Source organism: Hirundo rustica, chromosome 2 (assembly GCF_015227805.2).
Source record: "Hirundo rustica isolate bHirRus1 chromosome 2, bHirRus1.pri.v3, whole genome shotgun sequence".
NCBI classification, from domain to species: domain Eukaryota; kingdom Metazoa; phylum Chordata; class Aves; order Passeriformes; family Hirundinidae; genus Hirundo; species Hirundo rustica.
Genome location: NC_053451.1, coordinates 110,311,791 through 110,336,493, shown reverse-complemented (window position 1 = coordinate 110,336,493; position 24,703 = coordinate 110,311,791). Strand labels below are relative to the sequence as shown.

The 24,703-nt window shown below is 36.5% G+C and overlaps 1 protein-coding gene across 1 annotated transcript in view; it reads left to right on the top strand.

The window, feature by feature from the left end:
• The window catches only part of CFAP47 (cilia and flagella associated protein 47), a 267,594-nt gene that overhangs the window by 62,860 nt on the left and 180,031 nt on the right, over positions 1-24,703 (top strand). Inside the window, exons 33-37 of the mRNA XM_040055880.1 lie at positions 1,953-2,148; positions 18,001-18,098; positions 18,897-19,013; positions 22,704-22,838; positions 23,338-23,450. Coding sequence (XP_039911814.1) covers positions 1,953-2,148; positions 18,001-18,098; positions 18,897-19,013; positions 22,704-22,838; positions 23,338-23,450 — 659 coding nt within the window. The remainder of the gene's footprint in view (positions 1-1,952; positions 2,149-18,000; positions 18,099-18,896; positions 19,014-22,703; positions 22,839-23,337; positions 23,451-24,703) is intronic.

Sequence of the window (24,703 nt, the reverse complement as noted above, 5' to 3'; positions counted from 1 at the left end):
ACAGTATCTGTACACGGGCTCAGACAGATGACTTAAGAGCACATGGGAGCATGGGTGTGGAAAAATGCAATCAGTTACCAGAAAGCAAGTCATTTTTCTGTTCTTTAAATTTGCTGTAGGATTCATAGGTACCTGACAGACTAGCACAGAGCAAAAACCCGCCAAAATTAATACTATGCCTGTATGTTTTGTTGTTTGGGTTTTGATTTTTTTTTTTTTTTCCCTGATGAGATGAAACCCTAAAAAATAAGTAGCTTGAAATGCCTTGATTCAATCACATTTTATATCAGTCAGGTCAAGGAAACCTCCTGTATCAACCCAGGCGGAGTGATGAACAGATCATGAGCAGCTCTGCTGAGAAGGCCTTGGAGGTGCTGGTGGATGAAAGGCTAGACATGAGCCACCTGGGCTTTTGTGGCCCAGGAAATCAATTTTGCTCTGAATTTTATTTTAGGCCTTTAATGTGAATCTTTTCAGGAGAAACAGCCAGCGTAATTTGGACCTAAATCAGCAACTGGGTCATGAAAGATACAATTTGAATGTTGTCTATAGATTGCGCTGTATATCAGTTAATGGTTTGGATAGAATATGCACAGTAATTCTTGGAATACAGATGACCTAGTAATTTCACAGGGTTCATCAAAACTTGGAGAAAAGTTGAAAACCAAAATATTTAGAATCAGAGAATATCTCAAGTTGGAAGGGACCCATAAGGAGCATTGAGTCCAACTTTCAGCTCCTCACAGGACTACCTAAACTAAACCATATTACTAAGAGCATTCTCCAGATGCTCCCTGAACTCTGACTGAGTTGGTCCCATGACCACTTCCCTGGTCTGGTGACTGACGACCCACTGAGTGCAGAACCTTTTCCTAAAATCCAAACTTGCCCTGTTGCAGCTTCATTCCATTTACACAAGTAAATGGAATGAAGCTTATTGCTGATTGAAGTTATTGCTTCAATCAATCAATGAATGAAGCTTGCTGATGATCATCAGAGAGGAGATTGGCACCTCCTTCTCCTCTGCCCTCCTTGAGGAATTTTGTAGTCTGTGGTGAGGTTACTCTTCAGCCTTCTCCAAGCTGAACAAACCAGGTGATCACAGTGGCTTCTTGTTGGGGGCTTTCCCTAACATTCAGGTGGTTTCAGGGTCTTTTGCTCCCCTGCACAGCTCCGAGCTAAGCCGAAGGAAGAGACAGAGTTCTCAGGTTTAGATTTTTCAATGTTGCATACTTCGTTTATTGTTTCTTATCTTACAATTTTCTCGGAGTCCGACAAGATGTTCGCAGCTGCATGGATTCCTCACGTCTCCCCCCGAGCTGGGCTGTCCTTATCTTTTATACTAATTACTACGTATTTCTTATTTACTATTTCTTACCAATGTCTATCACTATTACTAAAAAGGTCATCTTTACTTTGACCTAATCTTCACTAACTACTTTGTGCTACATCAATGCAGCAATGGAGTGAGGGAAGGAGAAGGAGAAGAAGAAGGAGACAACGCCCCAGATTCTCCATCTTGTCCCCATTCACTTCAATGCTAGTGAATGCTAAAATTACTATTTTCTCACTCTGTGATAAGCTAAACTACTATTTTTTCACATTCTTGTAGCCTGTAAACCTTCTCTCAGCGTAGGAAGTTTTTCCCATGGACTGAAATCAAAGCCAGTGTCTCTCTGAGCTCTAGGCTGGGGTCCCAGACCCCCCTGCCCAGGTTCCTGACCTTCCAGGGCAACGAAAGGAATGCCCTGGTCTCCAACAGCTTCTAATTTGTCTTGCCCTTGAGACCTTTCACCATCCTGTGCAGTGATTATGTGGGTGCTGATGTGAAGTCTCCTAAACTTTTCCCAAATTAGTAAACCTTTTGAGTCTGAAGTGGTGTTTTTTTTCTTTATCTGTCAGTTCAAAGTTTTTTTACAGTTCATGCTTTAAAACATTTTTTGTCATTTCAGGTGTTTGTTCTTCCATGCATTTCTCCCCGTATTGTTCCTGACCCATCAAGCTTGGAAAGCTTGAAGAACATGCCAGGAATAAAATCAGAACCTTTATGCAGTAATATATATTCTCGATATGAACGAGCCGTCATCATCTGGTTGAATAAACATTATGAGACACATCGAAAAATTGTTTGGAAAGATAGTCAAAGAGGTGAGAGAATTCTTTCACTATGTTCTTTCTTCTAATATTCCTTTTGTAGACTTTTACAATTGTTATTCATACAGATATTGTGACCTTGCCACTGAAACGTTTTTTTTTTTTTTCCTAATATGTTATTGCCTAGCATTATGTATTTCCTTTCTTTGTGTTTCTGTGTTCAAAAATCAGCATCTTTTGATTAGCACTGTTTATGGTGGATCTTCTGTGTTCTGTGTTCTTATAGCTTTTATCTAGGCAAAAAGGGTGATGTGAACCTTCTCACTTTCTTCTTTCCTTTGATGTTGTCAGGAAGTGCTAACAGTAATAACTTTATCTTAGTATTCCTGTTTAGAATCAGACACAGTTGTTACTATGTGTGCTTATAGTGGTTTGTTTGAGAGCTAGCTTTTCAGAAGTTTTAGAATATTTTTGTATGTCCTTTATTCAATGACATTTGGGAAGGGAGTAGAGACCAAGGTTCCAGATTACAAATCTTGTCCTGTTTGCAAGAGCATGTTGACTCTCATAATTGCTTGAGTAAGGCTAGATAAAATTACCCTTTCCATTTAAGACTGATCTAGACAATTCTGGTATTCAAATCTGATAAACTGTTCAACCACTAGTAATTATTACTTCTATTTCCTTTCATGATTTTTCCTTTTTGCTTCTTTACCCTAGCTTCCTTTTTCAGCAATAATTTTGGGTGTGTGGTGAACACCAAGAAAGGCCAGTCGTGATAAGCAGGGGTGACCTCCAGAATGGCTCATAAGCCACATATGGAAAAAAATTTCTGGTGTCATTTTTTGTCTCAAGCGATTTCTGACCTCTCTCAGTTATGGATAATCCATTGGGATGTCATCCTCCATAAGTCTCATTTGGGCAGAATCTCTGTCTTGCATATGCTTTGACTATCCCTTTGCTTTTCTCATTTTACTGCGTAGAAGCAAATTGTAATGGCTATTCTTAAATGTATTGAATACTTCTACTGGTGAGAGTAAAATATTAGTCTCTACCTCCTGCATCCAACAGAAACTAGCTGTTTTTACATAGTCTGGGTCTGGCCTTATGATTAACTCAGGCAGCTCCCTAGCTAAGTAACATGCCCTGCAGTAGGTAGGTGTATTTGCAATAAATTACTTTTTATTATCCGTGCCTGTTTTAGTGGAGCTTTCTAACAGCTGTAAGTGCTGCTCTGCTGGGCATTTCTGAGTCCCCTGTGTGTAGAATGCAACTTTCAGAGAGAATGGCTCTGTCTGGCCAGGGTTGTGGCTTACTGTAAAAGCTGCATGGATAAATTCCTCATCCCCTCATCCTCATCTGTTCTCTGGACTGCAGGCTCCACTAACACCTGGGTGTTGAGGCATAGCTGGGCTTGTTCTGGTCTATGGGAGCTCACTGGGGAGATTCTGAGTGCCAAATATATCTTATTTAACATTAAACTTTTAATTGAGTTATAGTCTCTAAAGATGAGAGGAGTGAATCTGAATCCTAAAGTGCAGATTGAGTGGACATTACCAGACAAAAAAGCTGCAGATGTCCAAGTGAAATATGTACTAAGGAAGCATTGAAGGAGCCAATTATTGAAAGTGTTATTTTAGTGGCCTAAGAATATGTAATGAATTATAATATAAAAATGAGGGGTCTGGTTTTTTGTGTCATCATGTAGTTATCAGCAGTTGTAAAGTAGGGGTTTTTACAATTATTTAGTTCTAAAGGCTCCCCAAAATTGGCCCCCCAAAAGAGCAATTTAATTACAATATTGGTGTTCTCAGAAAATAATAACTTCTGCTAAATCATTCTGTCAGTACCGATAACTCTCTAGGCTGATGTATTAATTAGTGCAAATCTGATTGTAGCTTTGACTCTGGGTCACAGGTGAAGATGAATTCTGTGGTTACTGCCAGGGGATGTTTATCTGCATTACAGTTCTTGCCTACAATTTCACTTAATTACACTTTTCTGCTTTCAGAGAACTGCAAGATTGGAATGAAAAGGCAGAGTTTATATATACTTCCTGCATATGGGAAGTTACAGATACTGCCTTGCTATATCAACTTCTTTACAGGTTTTTTGGTTCATGAGTTCTGTATCCTCTTTTCTGTAGGACACACAGAAATAACTTGATGTGTGCATATAAGCTGCATTTTCTTTTGCTTCTGCTTCCATTTCTCTCCCTAAGCTGCATAAATGAGCATTGGCAAAGTTCTAATAATCCAAAAAAGAGAGAAAATTCTGAAAAAATCTGAAATTCATAGTCTTACTATTATGCCTTTTCATTATGAAAGCATTTAGTTGTGCAGTCTTACACTGTTTTGTTTCAGAGATGACCTGCCTCAATATCTCTTTGAATCCTCTGCTTTAGCCTTCATTTTCCTCTAGTTTGTTTTGCTTTTGCTGCTTCAGAATGAACTGGTGTCTGCTACTGTGCTGTTCTTCCCACCAAACGAGGCAAGGAATCTGAGGGCAAAGAACCAAAAAAAGACTTGAGGGACCCAATGCCTTCTTTTTTACCTTGGTCGTTACTGTTTAAGATTGAGCACTGAGCAATCCCAGGTCCTTGAGATGAAAGGGAAGGTGTGGAACAAGGAAGATTTAACCTTGGTGGAGGAGGATGAGGTTAGGGAACCACTGAACAAACGCAAGCCCAGGGCACCCAATGGGGTTCACCAAGTGCTGAGAGGCCAATGTCATTACAAGGTCACATTCAACAGCCTTGGAAAGGTCAGGACAGTCTGAGGGGGAAAGTTTGGAAGAGATGTCATTCCCATCTAGAAAGAGAATCCAGTCACCCTCATCTTGTCTCTTGGGATGCTGATGGAGTAAATAATCTTTGCAAACATTACCAGGCATACAAAGTACAGGAACATTTTTTGAGTAGTTGCCGTGAATTTCCAAAGGGATAATAATGCTGGATCAATCTGATTGCCTTCCATGATGACATGGCCAGCTCAATGGACAGGAGGAGAGCATGGATGTTGTCTGTCTCAGCTTGGGCAAGGCTTTCAACCGCCTCCTGTAAAATCCTCAAAATCAAACTGGTGAAGTAAAGGCCAGTTAAGAGCCCAGTGAGGTGGACAGAAATTAGGCTGAACTGCCAGGCTCAAAGGGTTATGGTCAGTGGCACAGAGTCTGTCTGGAGTCTGGTGAGCAGTAATATCCCCCCAGGAGTCATTAGTCTGAATTTGTTTCTTAAGATCATGCATTGGAGAAGAGCTTATATACCTTGTCAGATTTAATATTCTGATATACTGTTGGTCCTTTAAGTTTTATGATGTTAAGGTTAATCTTTAAATTTATACTCAGATATTTTGACATTTTAAATTATGTTAGCTTTAAACTAAGCATTTAAGCAGGCTTTTCCAGAGGAAATTAAGTGTCATAAGGAAAAATGTCAGAGTATATTAAGTGTTCATGCAGCTCAGCTGAAAGTCTCAAATATCCTCAGTTTTGAATTTTGGATGTTATTACTTGTTAGTTTAAAGAGAAGGATTAGGGTTTGTGTTTATTTTTTTTTTCCAGTTCTCACTACAGTGCAGATCAGAGAGCAATTACCACTTTTTTTGCTTAAAATTTATGTTCCTGCATATTACCATCCAAGCACTCTGCTTTGACTACTCACCCCTGACTATCACAATGAATTAACCTGCTGTTTTCAGCTCAAAACACTCTGTTTGGTGATCAATTTCCACTAAATAAATGAGGATCAACCCAGGCCACATTTCTCAGTCTTTCCTTTGATACCTAAGCTCCTTAAAGTGAAGTGTGACAGTGAGAAAAGCCTAAGCTACTGCAGTGCAGAGAGGTTTCAAATATTCATCCTTATTACACTCTTCCAAAGTCAGAGATAACTATGCCATTCATCAGAACTCTCCTCTTGAAAGAATTAAGATCTTAATAGCTTGGAGAGAACATTACTGAGGATTTTAGTGTCTCCACATCTTCTCTCCTTACTGCTACTGAAAAATAGATACCTTTTAAAAGCATCTTGGCATGTGTTTGTGAAGGGCAGGCTTTGTGCTATGTCTTATTGACCACAAACTGGAAAGCAGTGTTGAAACTTGAGTGCAAATGCCATAAAACTGTGAAATGCAGCTATGGCCGTTATGCTGAGACTGTAATTATACATTAAATGTAAGGTTCAGTGCCCAGTTAAGGCATTATATGGATAATAATAATGATATCAGAGGAAGCATTAATTATTTGAACGTAATAAATTTTCAGTTTACTGGTAAAGATAAATTTCTTTATCTTCATGCTTCTTTTCAACGTTTCTCTCTAAAAGACTAACTGCTAATAGCATGAAAAACTAACAGTCAGGAAAAACCCTTAAAGAGTTTCTTGAGTATTGAAATATTGTATATCCTGTAGTCCCTAAATACTAAAAAATCTTGGAAATTGGTGAATTAAATTGTCTCCTGAGAAGCTGTATGTCTCTTCCTTATTAATTATGACTCTTACCATGGTAAAAAAGATAAATTATGTTTTTAGAAATCAGGAATTTTCTTCAGTGTGTTCCAGGAAGATTTTGAAAATAATAGATTGTTCTATATTTAAAATAAAATTGTTAGAGAAGGTGACAGCCAGTAAATATCAGCAATACCTGAACAGTCAATCTATGTCTGAGATTCAAGAGCTGTCCCCAGAGCAGATACATCTTACTTTACTGGGAAAATCTGTTCATGAGGGAAGAGAAATTCTAATCCATTGCCAACGTAGGTGTGTCTGGCAATCTTCGGCATAGTGGTATCTTGCAAGATTCTTCCTTCCAATTAAGAAAGTTCTTGGTTTTATGCATTTTATTCACTTCACTGTTAGTGAGCTTGGGGGTTTTGTGGTTTTAATTTTTATATTTTCTAATTTTGATATCAATTCAGCATGACATCTGAGTTAAAATGTTAGGGGAGGAGATATTTTAGTGTGTGATTACATATTTTCACAAAACTATATGAGAGTTAAGTAGAATTCTAGTTTTAAAACTGATTCTGTAGAACTTTTATTTAAGGTTGTTTCTGAAATAGCAATTCAGAAGTATATTTTTTTTCTTTCCTATGTTTTCATGAATTTTCTCCTCTCTGCCCTTTGTGCTCTGCCCTCTCGCCTTTCTTTCCCCAGTTTTTAGGAAGGATATTTATGGACTCCACTGATCTTTGCTTCTCAATTTAATGGTTTTCAGAGAAAATTGAGAAACTAGAGTTAAAGAATACTTCCACCCTTTCAAAGGTGGAAGGGAAAAATCTTGTTTAATTTCATGTAATTTTTTTTTTCAGTTAGAATCACTGCAAAACAGTCTTTTCCGAAATAATGAATCCTGCTTTTTACACACTTGATAAAAAGCTGAATTAAAGAAGTGAAAAAGACTATCTAATGAACTGCTATCATGATTATAAAAAGTCTGACTTGCAACAAAGAGAAAAAGGGAATATTGTTCTTGAATAATAAATCCTGGATAATATTTCCTGAAATATAAATTAGCAAAGTTTTAAACCATTTTCTATGTTATATTTAATGATCTGCACAGCAGAACATAATAATGAAACATAAGATGTAAATATGGAGTCCAATAAAGATGTAAATATGGAGTCCAATAAATAGGCTTTTCAGTCCTGCTTGCCTTTCTTTGTTGATTTGAACACTCCATGTTTGTTTCCTATAACTGAAAAACCCACAAGATCATATCTGTTACTGAGACACACCAGGGTAACACATATCAGAATTTTTTTAATTAAAAAAAGAAAAATAATTGTTTTCTGAGTTTAAAGTCCATATGCCATTGAGAAATAAGCAGAACTTCATGTTTCATTTAACTTTTTAGATTTTTGAGTAGTATAAAAAATTGTTTTGTACAATTCATACTGTCTGGCATTGTGCAGCTTCAGAGAAATAAAAGTGTAAAGAAGGGTAATCCTAAGGGTAATCCTTGGAGATCTATGTTGAAAACATTCAAAGGGTTCATATTTGAAAACCTATCGAAAAGATCTTTAAAAAAAGAAAGTAAAGCCTAAACTGTTAGGCCCATGTATATTTTTGTATTTGTTTGTGTGTACATATATGCATACATATACATACCTACGTGTGTTTGTAGACATGTATGCTTATATGAAAAAATGTATTTATGTATATAAATATATGCTGGCTCTCAAAAACAGTTTTCTAAAGAGAAATAATCAGACAAATGCTTAGGAAGAATTTTTGTTTCCTTACTTGCAACATACTGCAAGATGTCTAAACAGCAATTCTGCTTTCAGCCAAACAAGGAACTTGGCAGTGTTTGTATGTTAATTGGAATAAATAAGAATTCTGATTATTTGTGTAATTAATGCTATTTCTGCAATACATGCAAAATATACATATTGAGCGTGTTATAGCTGAGGATAGTAATACAACTTCAGATATTTTTTGAGGAGAAAACATATTTCAGACTGTGAAGTCTAAAAAATATTCTCTTAATTAATTTTAAGTATCAAACAGTAACTTTCATTGAGAGCAGTATTTAACTTTTTTTTTGCTGAATAATAAAACACAGGCATTATAGTAATCATTGTGAAGCCAATCTAGAAGCCAGCAATGCCATAATGAATTGCTGAGATTTGTAGCATTTTAAATCAAAATTATGTCTAAGTGAAATGCCCTGATGTGAAAGGAGCACCCAAGATTCATAAATACTCACGATTGAAAGGAACAACAGAAGTCAGGGTCTGCATAAACTCACCAAGTTTTAATAGTAAATCACGCACTTAACATGGAAGTTGATATGTTAATCTCTGACCTATTGTGTAAGGATGTGGCAGTGGGTTTTGGATAAAGAGGAGAGATGAAAAGAAAGAGAGAAAAAAAAGGAAATGAATGAGAGAAAGCAAGAGGTCACCAGCCCTGGTTCCAGCACTGGTCCAGCTGATGGGATGTTCTGGCTCCTGGGGGGGCCACACAGGCTTGGTGGGGCTTCCTCACCCTGGTGGTGGAAGTTTTCTGTTGAAGGCCAATGAAATGGAGACCAATGTAAGGTAATGCTGCTCTTACGTGATGCATAAAAGCCTCAGAAATTTGTCAATTTAAGATATTGCTTAGGATAAGAATCAGTGAAAATAAAACAAAACTGCATAGAGAGTGAAAGATTATAGGAAATTTTTTTTTAGGAGCAGAAAGATGAATGTGGATGCCTCAGGGTAAAAGTGTTCTGCAACAGATGGGAATAAATGAGGCATATCCCCAGCGTTTCTGTTTTTTTTTTGTTATTGCCCCATGTGGTGCTTCTTGAACTTTTCTACTTAGAATTATGAATTGACAGTGGTATTAAGTTGATCTGTCAGTGATATTTCAAGCGTTCTTAGATGAATAATTACCAGTTTTGATGAGCAAGAGTTGTATACTGCATCCTGCCTGAAGTAGGATCTGTAATTTTTCTTTCATTGCTAATAAAATTAGACTTGTTTGCCTTGTTAAGATAAATGTAGCTAGACATGCTAAATTCTGTATGTTCTAAAGGCAGATATGTTATCAATCTCTTAATCTTAAATTTTAAGTAATAAATAATAGCCTTTTCAAAAATTATTCAGAGGCATATTTCATCTCATCTTTCTTATGCTCTGGATTGTGTACTTCAGTACAATCATTTCAAAGCGTGTTCTGGTTCTAATGTTAGCATGCACAGGAAAGGTTATTGTTGCGTATTTCTTTTGTAAATATTTGTATTATTCAGTCCCAGATTTAAGCTAGTGACACAGGACTATAGGTATTACTATAGCTATAGATTAGGTCCACCTCCAGAGATTTTCAGATTCCAGAGTAAGAACTTGTTGCATAATAATATAAACCACTATACTGCACTAGTTTACATTACATTGTGATATATTAAAGGTCAGTGTAGCTCAGTATTCCACCTTCAACAGAAGTTGCTTAGAGATGAGTAACACTGCAAATGTACAGAAATGCTTTATACATATTTTGAGGCTTTCTGCTTTGAAATTCAGGACTCCTTCAGATGGAGTCAGAGGCATTCCTGTAATGCTGTACTAGATTTCCATTCTGCAAATTTAACTGTATTTTCAACCTGTGCAGACTTGTAGTATCACAATATTCTGAAGCAGTAAGCAAATTTAAAATCTCTATTTGTGTAAAATACTTTTGAGTTTACTGCTTAATACTGTAACTTGGTTCTTCCTTTGCTGAAAATTTGTGTATTCTACTAAGATATTTAACAACATCTAGTTCCTAATCTTGTTATCATGCCTACTTATACAGACTGCTGTCATAGCAGCATTCCATTCCTACTCTTAATAACAGTCTAATTTATTAATTTCTTATAAAGCCCCGTTTCATACATTTAATCACAAATGGCCATCATTTTCAAGGTTTTTGTGAGAATGTATTTGGTTTATTAGAAAATTCTCATATAATAGTAGCCTAGCTCTGTATCTTTTTTCTCTGTTTTTCAGTAACTCAGAATTTGAAAAAAATTGCTTTTGGCTATGTAAGAGAAGATTTATCATTGGTATCTCTTGTGCCTCCTTAGATACAAGGATTTTTCTAGTGATGGCAAGAATTTACATTTTTTATTATTTGTGAAAACAGCAGAACAAGCTTCACAAGACATACAGTACTTTCATTAAATAAAGATTTATTGATGTTCTTAAACTCAGTAGATTAAACTAAATAGGATCCTTTAAGTGTTTTATTCCTTGGTATAAGACCAGTTTTTACACTGTGCAATGTCACAGTGGTCTTACTGGTCTTCTTATCCAGATAATTCCAATACATCATATTTCTACTTACCCAGATCAGGTAATAAAAGTGAAACTTAAAAAGAACCCACAGTAAATCCCAGAAAAGGAGAATGAGACCAGAAATAATCTGCTTTATTCCCATGTACAAAGACTAATCTAAATATACCTGTAGTGTACTAAACAGGTATTCGCCTAGGCTGTTACAAAAATCTCTGAAAAAGGAGATTCCACAACCCACTTAAGGCAGTATCTGCCAGAACTTCCCACTCATTTCCATTTGAAAGAATTTCCTATTGTCTAACATAAACTCTAACACAGGAAATTTCATGTTAAGTCCATCCTTTCTCTTCTAAAATAATGGTGTTGCAATGGTTTTAATTCATAACCGTCAAAAACACCAATTAATGTAGTGGTTTCATGTTCGTCAAATTCTGGTTGCCAAATTTAGTGTAGTGGTCTTAGTGTTTATTCTCTTTCTTTGGAAGAAAGGTCAGGAGAAAGCAAAGCAGGCTCAAGCTTAAAAATGAACAAATAGTTTTATTAACACACACTAGAAGGATGGAAAAAAGAAAGTTGGGAAAAAACTAAAACAAAACAGAATGAAACTCCAAAACACTCTTCCCTCCCCCTGCAAACTGTTAACTTTCTTGCAAAACAACATAGAGAAACATAACTGACTGTAACTTTCAGTCAGCTTCATTTAAACATAATCCTTCATCACTTTGGGAGAGGAGTCCCTCTAGAGTACCATGGAGACGCTCGCCGCAAGACAAAAACAGTCTTGCAGCTCCCAGCGTCACAAATCTGCAACCGGGTGGAATTTTTGCAGATTGTCCTGTCCCTCCCATTAGCAGCATTTCCCCTGGCTACTTATGGGTCTCTCAGTGTATTTGGGGTACTGTTTAAGAATGCTTCTTCCAGTAGAAAACAAGGATTCTCTTTCTCTCTAAAACCATCTTTGTTTCAAAGGCTAAGACCTCCTTTTAACCCAGGAGCGAGGGCTTTGAGATTCTCACTTAAATCTCAAATCATATCAATCCCTAATTTTGATTAGAACCAGCATTCCCCCAAACAACATTAAGATGTTACAAGTAACAGTCCATTTCTCCATAGTTTACCCCAGAGAAGTCCAGTTAAAAATGTTCACTTCGATCTCATTGTCCAATAATATTATGAATTCTTTCACTCTTGATCCACTGACTTTATGCAGTATCTTTTCTGCGTCCACTCTGTCTCTTTCTTCTCTCTCAGGGAAGGGTTAGTCCTTGGACGCTTCATGCTGCCAGGAAAAGGTTAAATCTGCCTAGGCCTGCAGTGGCCATGTGCCCTCCGCCCCAGGCTGCAGAGATGCAAAGCTGCGCCGATGGGGGAGGCTGGTGGATGTCCTCCTTTCCACCCCTCGGTCTCATCCAGGGCGGCTTGGCTCAGAGTTGTTATAGAGCTGCAGGCCTTCTTTCTCCACTGCCAGCGGCCACCAAGCTGGGCCATGGCCTGGCCCCCTCTGCTGCGGCCCCGGGCACGTGGCCAGCACTGCCGGGGAAAGGGGGACCAGCCAGGGAAAAGGGGGATCAGCCAGGGAAAAGGGGCTCAGCCAGGGGAAAGGGCCTCAGCTGGGGGAAAGGGGCTGAGCCGGGGTAAAGGGGCTCAGCCAGGGGAAAGGGGCTCAGCCAGCCCGGGTCTCTCCCCGTGCGGGCAGTGGCTCCCGGAGGCCTGGCCAGGCCCAGCCCAGCCACCCAAGGGCAGAGGGACCTGAGCCGGGCCCTCCTCTGCTGCCCACGACGTTACCTGGTGACTGACCCAAAAGCAACAGAGAGACCAGCCGGCAATCTGGTTTTTTATATGGGTAGTTCCCAAAGTCACATTTGACATTCTCAGTGGTCAAGACAGATGCCAATATCCCAAACTAGCCTCCTGATAGGTCCCTGTCCTTTCTAAAGCAACTCCAAGGTTGTGACTGGGAAAAACGCTCGACATTCTTCCATAACTAAAAGCCTGTGCCAGCCCATGACAGACGTGTAATGAATCTTTGCTTTTCTAGTAACCTTATACATATTTGCAGATTGTTATCTTCTCTTCCAGTTTCTCTCTTTCCCCCTTCTTGGCAAAACATTTCCATTCTTGCAGTCTTTGAGTGTGCTCAGCTCAGGGTTTTTTGTTGTAAACTCTTTTAGTTGCTCCTTCTCTTGAAGTTTGGTGCCCGTTGCTGATTTCTATACCAGCTGAGCCTAGAAATGAACCGCAGTGAAAAGATCAGTCTCTGTGCTTAAGATGCAGCTCTTCTATTAATACGTGCTAGCACAGTATTTGCTTTTTCTGCCACAGTATTGGATTTAGTGTTTTCTCCAGATTCTTTTCTTCAGAAGTTCTCGCTATCCAATTTTCCATCTAGCACTTGCGTAATTAATTATTCTTAATTAATTGTAGTATGCTGCAAGCATCATTATTGGATTTCATCCCATTTGTTTCAGATCATTACTCCAGTTGTTCAAGAGCTTAAATTATAGTCCTTTCTTTTTGAATACTTGCAACCAATTTTTCTTCCCAAAGCCAATTCTTTAATCTGTTTTATATTATCTCCAGATTGGAGAAGATAATTTTGTGCAATTTTTAAAAAATTGCATATGAAAATATTGGAAAGTAAAAAAACTAGGATTTTTTTGTGGCCAGCTGATAGCAGTTAGGGTTACTGTTTCCAGTGAAGTTTGTGCTTCACTTTACAGGATCTTTTTCCCAGAATACATTTTCATAGCTTTTCTATGACAGAGAATGTAATCAAGATCTTACTGAAGTTAAAATATGTACTATTTTTCTTTGTTCCATCGTATCATCTACATGTCAAAGAAATAAAAAGAAGTTGACCTAGAGGAGTTTATGGTGACTGTTGTTTGGTATTCTGCCAACAAATAAGTGGTTTGAAGTTTTTGTGTATAGTTGTTTAGTTGTTGTAGGTATTCCCTTGATTATCTCAATTTGGAAAATAGTTTTCATATCCTGCAAAAAAATCTTGAGGATTCAAATCTAATTTTTTTTTTTTTTTGTGAATAATAGATTATGAGCGAAAAAAATAATTTCAAAACCTTGTAGACTTTCTATTGATTTGTCAGGGTAAGAACATCAAATTTTAAAAAACTCAGTGGATCTGGACTTACTTTAAAACAAATTTGAAAAGAAAAAAGGAAAAAGTGGTCAATAATTAGAGTGCCGTGGCAAAACTTTGCTGCTTCTATGTAGAAATGCTTCATGAATGAAGCAAGCAGTGTGTCTTCAAGGGCTGGCTTACCTTGTCACAAGAGAGATGGAGACAATGCTGTTAGGCTTGGTTACTACATGCATGCAAAATGATACCATTACATGTTAAAAAAGCCACCCCAAACTATTAAAAGTAAATACATTCAAGAGTTAAGTTGGTCCAAAAATCACTGAATGGACTGTGCATGCTTTTTCCTCTAGTGCTGGTTGGAATCAACAAGTGGAACAGCACTACTCTTATTTCAGTCCCTTGCAGAGACCTTTTGCAGTATATTTTAGGTTTCCATAATCTTAACAAATGTTTGAGTGCACTTATAAGTGGTTGCACATCCTCTCCAAGCTAACCAGCTGAGTTATTTTCTTTGACCAAGTATTTTCACCTCTTGTCATGGGTGAGACAGAGTACAAAGAACCCTTTGATGGGTCAGGATCCTGGGTTTATTGTAGAACCAGCTCTTACCCTTTCACACATCCAACTGCTTCCACAGCACTCTGTCCACATCCCTCTGTGCCAGGGAGGCCACTGGAACATCAGGGAGAAGTCTTGTAAGTTCCTGCTCTGCTGCTGCTCATGAGCACCAATCTCATGTCCATCCAAAGTCCCTGGACATCCTGTGGCATTTGTCTCGATGCATCTCTCTGATCTCCAGAATCTTCTCCCACTTCCAGAATCTTTCCTCCAGTTATGAATATTTTTCACCTTCTTTCCAGTCCCCTGTTGTCTCATCAAGACGACAGATTCTTTTTGGAAATGCTTCTTTTTTGCCTCTTCTTCTTTTCATAACTCCAGGTCCCCAGTTTTCCCAATCTCATTAGTCTGTATGCAGAGCACACTTTATTTTCTGCCTAATTGGGGTTTCTGTCTCACTCCTCTTCATTAATGGGAGATTTAGAATGTGCCATTTTAGTCTTGGTGTTATCAAAATTTGCAGCCAGCCCTTTTGGGATGCAGCTAGCAAGTAGCAGGAATCTGTCTCAATTCAGAAGTGAAAGTGTGGACAATTTTCTCTCCCCCTGCCCCTAGTCACAGAGTTGTTTGCTACCTGCTACCATTCATGTTTGAAACTATTTTTGGCCAGGTTTTCATCATTTCATTGGATGAAAATCTTTATCTTAAAGCTCCACTTGGATTTTTTTTTTCCTGCAAGAAATACCAGTACAAATGAAATTCAGTATATTTACATGCTTAGAGGTATCCTGAGTAATAATTCTGATTTCTATTGTTTATTTCTACTAAAATTGACTAATTGTATTTAAAAACTTAATTACTTTAGAGTGGTTAGCTGGCAGATGTTCTGCTAGATTTGATGTAATTAGGAAAAATACATTATGTTTTCTGACTAATTTATTCACAAGCCTTTGAGTTAAGTAGGTTGATTGATAGTAGAAGGATTAACTGAAAAACAACAAAAAAATGCTTATAGAAATATTTAATTAGCTAAGATGGGAAAACATTCCATTTATTTTTTTTGTTATGCTCCCATTTACACAACTATAAAGCTATAGTTCAGTAAATGTTTTTTTTAAAATTGGTCCTACCATCTTTCATTTCCACTGGCACATTTATGTGGCTGCATGGCAAAACTGGATTGGGTGAGCCAGATTAAACAGTAAATGAATTTTTTGCTCTTTCTTTTGAAGCCAGCTTTGTTCCCCAGCTACTGTGTTGGCACACAGACAGTTCTACCAGCATGAAAGCAAGGATTAGTGAGAACACAACAAAGTACAGAAGTGCTGTGTGTGGTGTCCCTGGCCGTGGCAGGGGCTTGGAGCTTATGATCCTTAATGTCCCTTCCAGCCCAAACCATTCTGTGATTCTGTGATACAGGCACAGCTGCTGCTGCTTAAGTGTGCTCAAGTAATATCCCCAGCAGTAGACTAAAGCAGCAAATGGTATATTTAAAGTAAAATAGAAGGTAGGATAAAAAATAGTTACTTTTTTTGATCAAAGCATATGGTTTAATGAGCTTCGATAACCATGCTCAGCGAATCAATTTAGATTAGTACCCAGAAGAATAATTCTATATTGGACTTAGTAAAGCAGAAATAGTTAATCTTAAAAAGTTAAAAATAGAAATTTGAAAATGGTGGTTTATTAAAAATATAGATACTGTGTGCTGAGAGTGAGTCGGAACTCTATTAATAAAAAAAGACGACAGTTTATTGATTTTTATAGGTCCCAACTAGGATCAATAAAATCATGAATTTAACTTAGAAAGACTAACTTTTTAGGAAGAAAGTATGCTTTCAAAAATGTATTTTCCTATTTTTTAAAGTGTTTGGTTTTGCAGTGACTACATTAAATATTTTTTAAATAACTGCAGGTATGTTACCAAGCAGATGGAATGAAACAAATGTCTCTACTGTAGATATCTGTTAAATGTATGTTTGAACTGAGTTATAATTAATACTGTTACAATTTAGATGCTGAGGCCCATATTATTATAATCTCTTCCTGTTGTAAGTAACAGGAAGATGTTATATATCCAGTCAGACTCCATCTTTGGTGCTTTCCAATATGGGGTTTTCAAGATTTGAAAGATGAGTTTTCTGCTTGAAAAAGTTTTTTCAGTTAAACAATAAGGAAAAATAGTTTTGGCACAGTGAGATTAATGCAAGTTTTAATTTTGTTTTGAAAACTTAAATATTCATGCAAATGCTCTTTTAACTACTGTTGGTTTTTTTTAAAAAATATATTTAATGAAAATATATTGAATGAAAATTTAGAATAAAATTACCTAAATTGATTCACAGCATGAATAGGAAAAAATAAGGGATTTTGGGCCAAGCCTAAATATCACTACATTGAAGCAGGGGCAAGCTAAAATCATTACCAGTGTCACAGAGTTAAGCTCAGATGGATTTACAGACCTTTGTTTTTAAGTTTGTGCAACATCTACTCCTTTTTTTTCTTACTACAGCTGTAGGAGTGCACTGAAGCATCTGCAAGTTGATGTGAAGTGATAGACATTTAAGTTTTTTGATGATGACTCAGTTGTAGTCTATGAATGTTTCTGCAGAATGGCAGATAGATTTTGCCTAGCATCTGGTACAGGGGTTTGTTGTGGGTTGAACTAATTTTTGTAAGTGTAATAGTAAAATGGAACCTATATCATTTGTCCCATATGAGAAAGCTCGATCCCAGTCTAGATGAAAACCTTGCCTTTGGCTGAAATCCAAAGTATTTCCTAAATTTGGGATCTTGGACCTGTGGCACTAAAGTTGTGTAAATGCTGTGTTAAATATTTTAAGATATGGATGCTTCCAATAAGAAATTATAAATAAACTACATTTAGTGTATTAATAATCAGTTTTATTTTAATAAAAACATTAGAAATATAAAAAATTATCTAACAATCTGAGGCATTGGGGTTTTCAACAGTTGTAGAAGTTGTGATTTGTACTGTAATAGTTGAGCTGTTAGCTCTCATTTATATTGCATTTATGCCAAATAATTTAATATTACTTTAAAGAAAATCAGTAACCTTTCCTTTTTGTGTCTTAAGCATTTCAACTTTTAAGGATTTCTGCATATTTTCATGAGTTTCAATAGCTCTATTAATGTTAGACCTACAGTAATATAAAGTTTACATATTTAGGCTCCTAATCTATGAAGTTAAGTTTAGATTATTTGTTTTCCATTCTGCTGTGATGAATACTCTTAAATGCTGTAGCAGAGTGAACAGTTACAGTATTCTAAGTGAGATTTTTCAAGTTTTGAGCATCAGTTCTGAAATGGAAATATGCCAGTGACGTTCTACATAGGAATGGATGTTGCCTTTTTATGTTCTTTCCTCTACTCAGTGATTTCAAGTAGTTATCATATCTATCTAGAAAAAAATAGGTGTCTTCAGGAGAAGAGAGTCTCATGAATCTTGCTTTGTGTTTTGATCAGGTGGAATACCACCCATGAGATGGATAGTGAATTTTGACCGGGATCTTCTTGATGGTCTGGTATTGGCAGCGCAGGTAGCAGCTTATTGTCCATATTTGGTAAGAAGGATTTTTTAATACTGTGCAAATTTTATGCTGTTTATGAATGTCAGCGTGTTCAGGCGTTCTTTTCTGTTGCAAAGCTGGGGAGTGCATTGAGTGCAGGCAGCTCGCGTGTGGCTGTGATGTGAGCTGCACATGGAGCTGGAGGAAGTAGACCTGGCACTGACACTTTGCATAGCAAAGCTTCTGGGGACCTGAGACATGGCAGGAGCTGAGGATCCAGCAGGAAGATCCCAGATTTTCACACACTCAGACTGAGGGTGTGTAAAAGCCCAGAGTTTCCTTTGCGTGGGGGGTCCCTCCTCAGAGGCACCAGCTCCAGGTGTTCCTCTGTTATTGCACTAAGATTAAATTAATTTGAGGATCCAGATGGCTGAGACTCTGCTATGGGAAACCTAGGGTTGAGACAGTAAGGAAATCTTGTTTGAGAGTGTGAGAATGGGGTGTGTGGGGAGTCAAGCAGGGCATCCATCACTCACTGCAGCCTTTCCACTGCAAGGTCCCACTTCAGTTCCAGCTCAAGTGGCTCCTGGGTGCTTGGACAGGGAACTTTCTTTAACAGCAACTCTTGGCCTATAGTATTTTTAAAAAGGAAAAAAAAAAACCAAACCACCCCAACATTTAGCAACTTACAGGGGATTATTTCAGTGGTATTTTTTCTTTTTTACTGCATTTATTATTAACAGGGAATTTCAGGTCAAAATTTAGATCTTATTGATTGCTGAATGAGCAAAAATACAAAATCAGTAATTTTGCCTAGTGGAAGGTTGAGATTGATTCCTCTGTCTTGTCTAGATTCCCACCCACTTCATAAAGATGTATACTAATCCAAGAACTCCTGAGCAGTTTCTGCACAACTCCTTGATACTTGTGAAGGCTCTGCATTCAGTCGGTCTGGATATAGACATAAAGGTAGGTCATTTTATACTAGCAGCTCTTATATATATTAACATTTTTATTTTGATTTTTTGTGTAGTAGTCTTGCACATCCAGTTAAGGTAAGATTGTAGTGAAACAGTTTTGTTTCAGGATGTGTTACTATATGATGGAAACCAGAATACTGCTGCATATGAATAGACTTAATTAGAAGTAATTTCCATAATTCCTTGCTTTGTAGAATTGTGCATGCACAACTAGCTGAACATAAATTAATTCAGTTCAGATTTTAGCATCCTAAACCACACAGTGAAAACTCAAGTGGAGTTCATTATTACTATTGGAAGGCAATTTAAAAAAATGTTTAAGAACAAACATCATGGACTTAACCATAAAAAGAAGTGGTGAAAAAATTTATATGAATGTCTGGTAACAGTTACATGTCCATGAGATTTCTGGCCCAGGTTTGATGCACATAGAAGTCAGCAGCTTTGGATGCTGGTGAGAGCAGCACTCTCTCAAAACCATCAGCTTCTGGTGTCCTTTTTTGGGGATGAATACAATGTTGATAATTGTTGATAATTTCTTCCATTAAGGATCTGCTTGGGTTATCTGTTATATTAGTAAACATTTTACATCTCTCTGCTTTTTATTGACCTGTGGCTCCAAATTTTTTATATATGGTGACCTTACCTAGGTTAGATATCGTTCCTTTGTTCTTTTTGTTGTCCCCAAACCCAGTTTTCTCCTGCTCCTAGTCTGCGTTTCTTTGACAGTATATTTGTGAGTTATTTGTATCTCTGGGAGCTTATTAGGCTGGCTGGAAGACCAGAAGATGCAGTAGAATACACACAGTATTTCAAAGTGTATGAGGAAACTTTCCAAAGAAATTAATGACATTAGGAATCAGAGGTAGAGCTTATTTGTGTGAACAAAGTAGTATAAAATGAAGCTCAATTATAATTTTTTTCCCTCTTTCCATTTGGTTGTGTTAAGATTACAGGGAAAAATTAACCCTGCTATTTCCATTTGTATCAGCTGCTGTCTTGCTGCCGCTTCCTCGTACAAACCACTCTGTTAGAAATGACTTTGCTGTGACAGGCTAAACAAAGAAAATCTACAGCTTCCCGTCTTTGTGACTGACAGGAAGCAAAAAAGTAATCTGGGTATAACCCTCAAAACAAAGGCATATCCTGCCTCAGCTTTTAAGAAAAACAGGCCTTTTAAAAAATGAGGGCAGAGGCTTGATGCTAGATATGAAAAGGGTGTTGAACACATTAGATGTGGAAGCAGAATTCTAGGATATTCTCCTTAATGTACCCGTTTTAAGACTAAATTGTCTACAATAAATGGGACAATCCACTCTGTACAGACTAACAATTTAAACAAAGGTACACAATCAGTACCAGAAAAAGGAACAGATCTTGGCTCTTCAAGGTTTGTATTTAAGTTCAAAGGGTACATTTTACATAGTTTATCAAAATTCATATATACTTTTGTAAGGCTATTGTAGAAACTTCTGAACTATCTTGTTCTGCAGTGATAAAAGTAGCAAAATACATGAATCCTTTTGAATGCTCAAATCTCTTAATTTGAGAATTTTCTGATAATCTTGTCTGAAATTTAGCAGGCTAAAATGTTCCAATAGCATTGGCAAAGTTCTTGACTCAGCCACTCACTGCTTTTGAGCTCTCAGGACATTTGCATTAATTAACAGCACAAGCTGAGACGTGTTAGGTCTGGAACAGCTGGCATTTCCAATCTAAAAATCTAAAAATTTGTAATAATAAAGAAGTTCAAGTGTTTGCAACTCTTCAGGTTTAAATTACACTTTTAATGGAGTTCAAGGCTTTAAAATCCTTTTAAGGATTAAGGTGTAGATTTAAGATGGAGTTATTTGGACAGGAAATGGTTTCTACTTTCTAATCATGACTTGCAATTCAATCCTAGAGTATTAGTTGTGGCTTTTTGCATGTTTTAAATTTGTATTTGATATTTTCAAGTTTTAAAATGCTTTGATTTGAAGAAGATTCAGATGAAAATCTAAAATAAATTATTAAAAGGTAAGATGGTGGAGAGCAGCCACATGGAGGGAATGTGTAATATAAAGAGATTAGGATGGAAGGTGCCGTGATTAGGAATAGCTAGTAAAGGAAATTTATTCCAGACTTTATTATTTATTGCTATTAATTTATAATTATTGCTATTTTTTGCGAATGTGTCTTTTAAAGCAAATAATATTTACTGTCTGTGAATTTTCTGATGAATATTTTTAAGAAATTAATTCTTTTAAAAAAAATTTAGTTCTTAGACTACTAGATAAGTGGCACAAATAGAGTTTAAGAATTCATCACAGGATAGAATTGTATTTTCTGAGGGAATAAATTCTCATCTAACTGGAAATGGGTAGAAAGAAGTAGGTGGCAGAAGAAAGTCTTCAACAGATAATCTAGTCTGGCATCTTTTCTATCTTAAATGAAAATTCAGGAAGAGTGAAAAGCAGGGGTGTAAAACCACAGCCATATTGCAATAATGGTTAACATTCAATAGCCATTACTGAGATAAATGAATGGAAAGATCAGAATACTTTTCAGGCTTCAGGTTTAAAGCTTTTGGCACAGAAGAGGCTTTTTTACTTTGCATAGTGAATGCATCCTGAAGTTCAAATCTTCGACCAGTGGTGAAAGAATTAAATAGAAATGCGAGATGAGACATACTATTCCATCTGTGCATGAAGAATATGTGAAGTTAATCTTGAGAATTACAAGGACAAACATTATCTAGGAAGCCATGGAGAGTTGCAGAGAAATTTCAATGCCTAGTTATGTACTCACTCTCTTGGAAAGTTTGAGGAGGAGTTGTGTGAGAAATGCAGGCAGTAGGATGAGCTGCTTGGCTGGGCACAGGGCAAGAGAACTTTACCTTGAAAACCTTAAATAAACTTTAACTGAAAATAAAAATTAACTCAGATGGTTAAGATGATAAATATGTCCATACATCTATCTTGCAACACTAAAAAGAGTCCAGAAGAGTAAATGTTGTTTTTCTCCCTTTTTCATATTCTGTGGCAAATAATTTTACCACTCTCCTCAGTGCCATACCAGAATTGCTGAGAACTAAAGTTTGACATGTTTTGCAGCTGCCGCACAAATTGATTTCTGTAAATCAAATCTTTAACCTGCAGGAATACTTGCTACATTTTGTAAAGCAATTTTTGAAAGTATAAATGTACCTGCAATAGAAACAAATATATTGTTGTTATTTGCAAGGTGAAATTGCTTACAAAAACCATTGCAAAACTGTATGTAAGAATATTTGGGATGATATTTTACATGAATGAAAATATTTTCTTTTTTTTAAGATAGTAAAGATATATATATATTTCCCAACAGTACCATTTCCTTGTTTTTTCTGTAATGCTCCATTTAATAAAATTAGAATTTGTTTCTGCTGAACCTTCAGGAAAAAAGTTGAGCTTAATTTTCGCCCAAGGTTTATCACCAGAGCATGTCAGTGGTTTTCATTAATTAGGGAGTTTTTTTATGCAGTGACAAGATTCATATTCACATTAGCCATGAGAATAATCCAGTAATTACAGGTTAGATTAAAATATTTGTATAATAAGAATTAACTTTTTTTTTTTTTTTTTCCCTATCTTTAGACTATACAGGAAAAATTTTAACTGAATATGGGTTTTTTTGTTTGTTTGTTTGTTTTCAATATTAGGCCACGGATATCTGTGATCCACACCCTGTCATGATGCTTATTTTGTGTGTCCACCTGTATTACACTCTCCCTCATTACTTACCCAGGAGCACTATAGAATTTACAGGTGCACTCCATGCAACTATTGTGAAGCAGGTATTGATAAAATTTAATTTATATCTATCCATAGTAATGCAAGGTTGGAACACTGTGTGTATATGTGTGTTTATATTATGTGTAAGCTACAACAAAGAATTAATAGGTTTTGTGTCACTTGGCTAGTAAGTATAGAAGATGAAAGTGTGCATTTTCTGTTTTTATTCTCTTCAGTCTTGGGATTTCACTTCTCTTTTTCCCTATGCTTGAAAGTACATGAAAAAATCTGCAAATTTGACAAATCTGAGATCAAAGAGAGGAATAAGAGATTCACAGGCATAGGAGTGTGGTGTACATTGTACTTTCAAAATTTAAGGTTGGATAGTCCATGGGAAATCCACACTCCTTTGGAAGGAAAATTATATACCCAGTTATTTGAAGTACTTTCTTATTTTGTGATATCCTTAGTTTGTATTTTGGAACTTACCTGCAGAACACATCTTTTATAGTCTGAAAACTGAGTAAAAATAGGCTGATCTTGTTGTTTTTGTTGTGGTAGGTGCGCCTGAAAAACCCAAGCAATAAGACTTTGGCATACAACGCTCTTCTTGTGGGAAGAGATGCTGATGATTTCTCTTTATCTAAAGGAAACACTGCTACCATTCCCCCACTGTAAGTGATGACTTATCAATATTATTATTTATAGAATTGCAGGAATAGAAATTTACTAATTGATGAGTGGTGGAACACTAGAAAAGCGTACAACTCCAAACAGGGCAGTATTAGCCGGTATAGGGGTCAGGTTTTCTCCTTAACCTGGAACAAATCTAGAGTAGTATTTCAGTGGGACTCTTGCAGTTGAGCTCAATAGAGCTTTAAGAGCAATATATAAGCCATCAGATCATTACAGGAGTCATCTGTCTCCAATGTATATTATTTTCCTATATATCAAAACTTGATTTACATTTTGTACATAATTGCATTGTAGGAGCATGAGCGGGTAGGTTTATTTTCTTCTGAAGTCTCAGATTTTGGCTCTTACTCTTAATTTAAGCATGACTGGGAATTAAAGAGACCATGACACAGGTTTGAGTATTATTACACTGCATCTTTTTGCCCCCATCCTTCTTCCCAACCAAGATGGATGTGATGTAGTTACTTGTACATCTTACATGTCTAAGATTAGACATCTGAGGATTTGAGAGAGATTTAATTTTGGGAAAGCATTAGGTTATAATTTCTGGTCGCAGAAATGCTCATGGTATATCACCATCTTGTTGATTTTATTCACTAAGTACATTTTGCTCTTTCTGTGCTATGCAGTTTTATGAATCAATACAGGAATTTCATTAATCCCTGTTTAATTAGTGAAGACAAGAGGGATGTAGTAGTGACTCTGGCTCTCAGTTAACAGTTTTAAAGTTTATCTGCAAGATATCTTAAAATATCAAGATATTTTATTTACAGATAAAATGCATTGTAAAAAGGAAAAAAAAGGTCAACATTTGTATGTAAATAAACTGTGAAGGATAAAAAAAAATTTGAATATAGATGGTCAAATTCAAGATGACTCAACATAAATACAGCGCTCTTTAAGAACCATCAGTATGTCAGTATTAAATTACATGCCTATTATAAATGTATGCAAAGGGAACAACAAATAATGTTGTGTTTTCAGCAAGCTGTGAGGCTGATTTGATCCCATTTTCTTTGCAATTACTTCAAATAAGAGTTATCATATAAATGTAATCCTTGAAAATACCGTGTGTTTCTATGAAAGGTCAATACCATGGCTGTTTTTCACTTCACCTTTAAAAAACATCCTAAACAAACCACAAAGCAAAATCAAGACAGAAGAAAATGTGCACAGCCTTGTTGTTGAGCTGCTTGGCATTATATAGAGAAATTAATGTTTGAAAAATTGC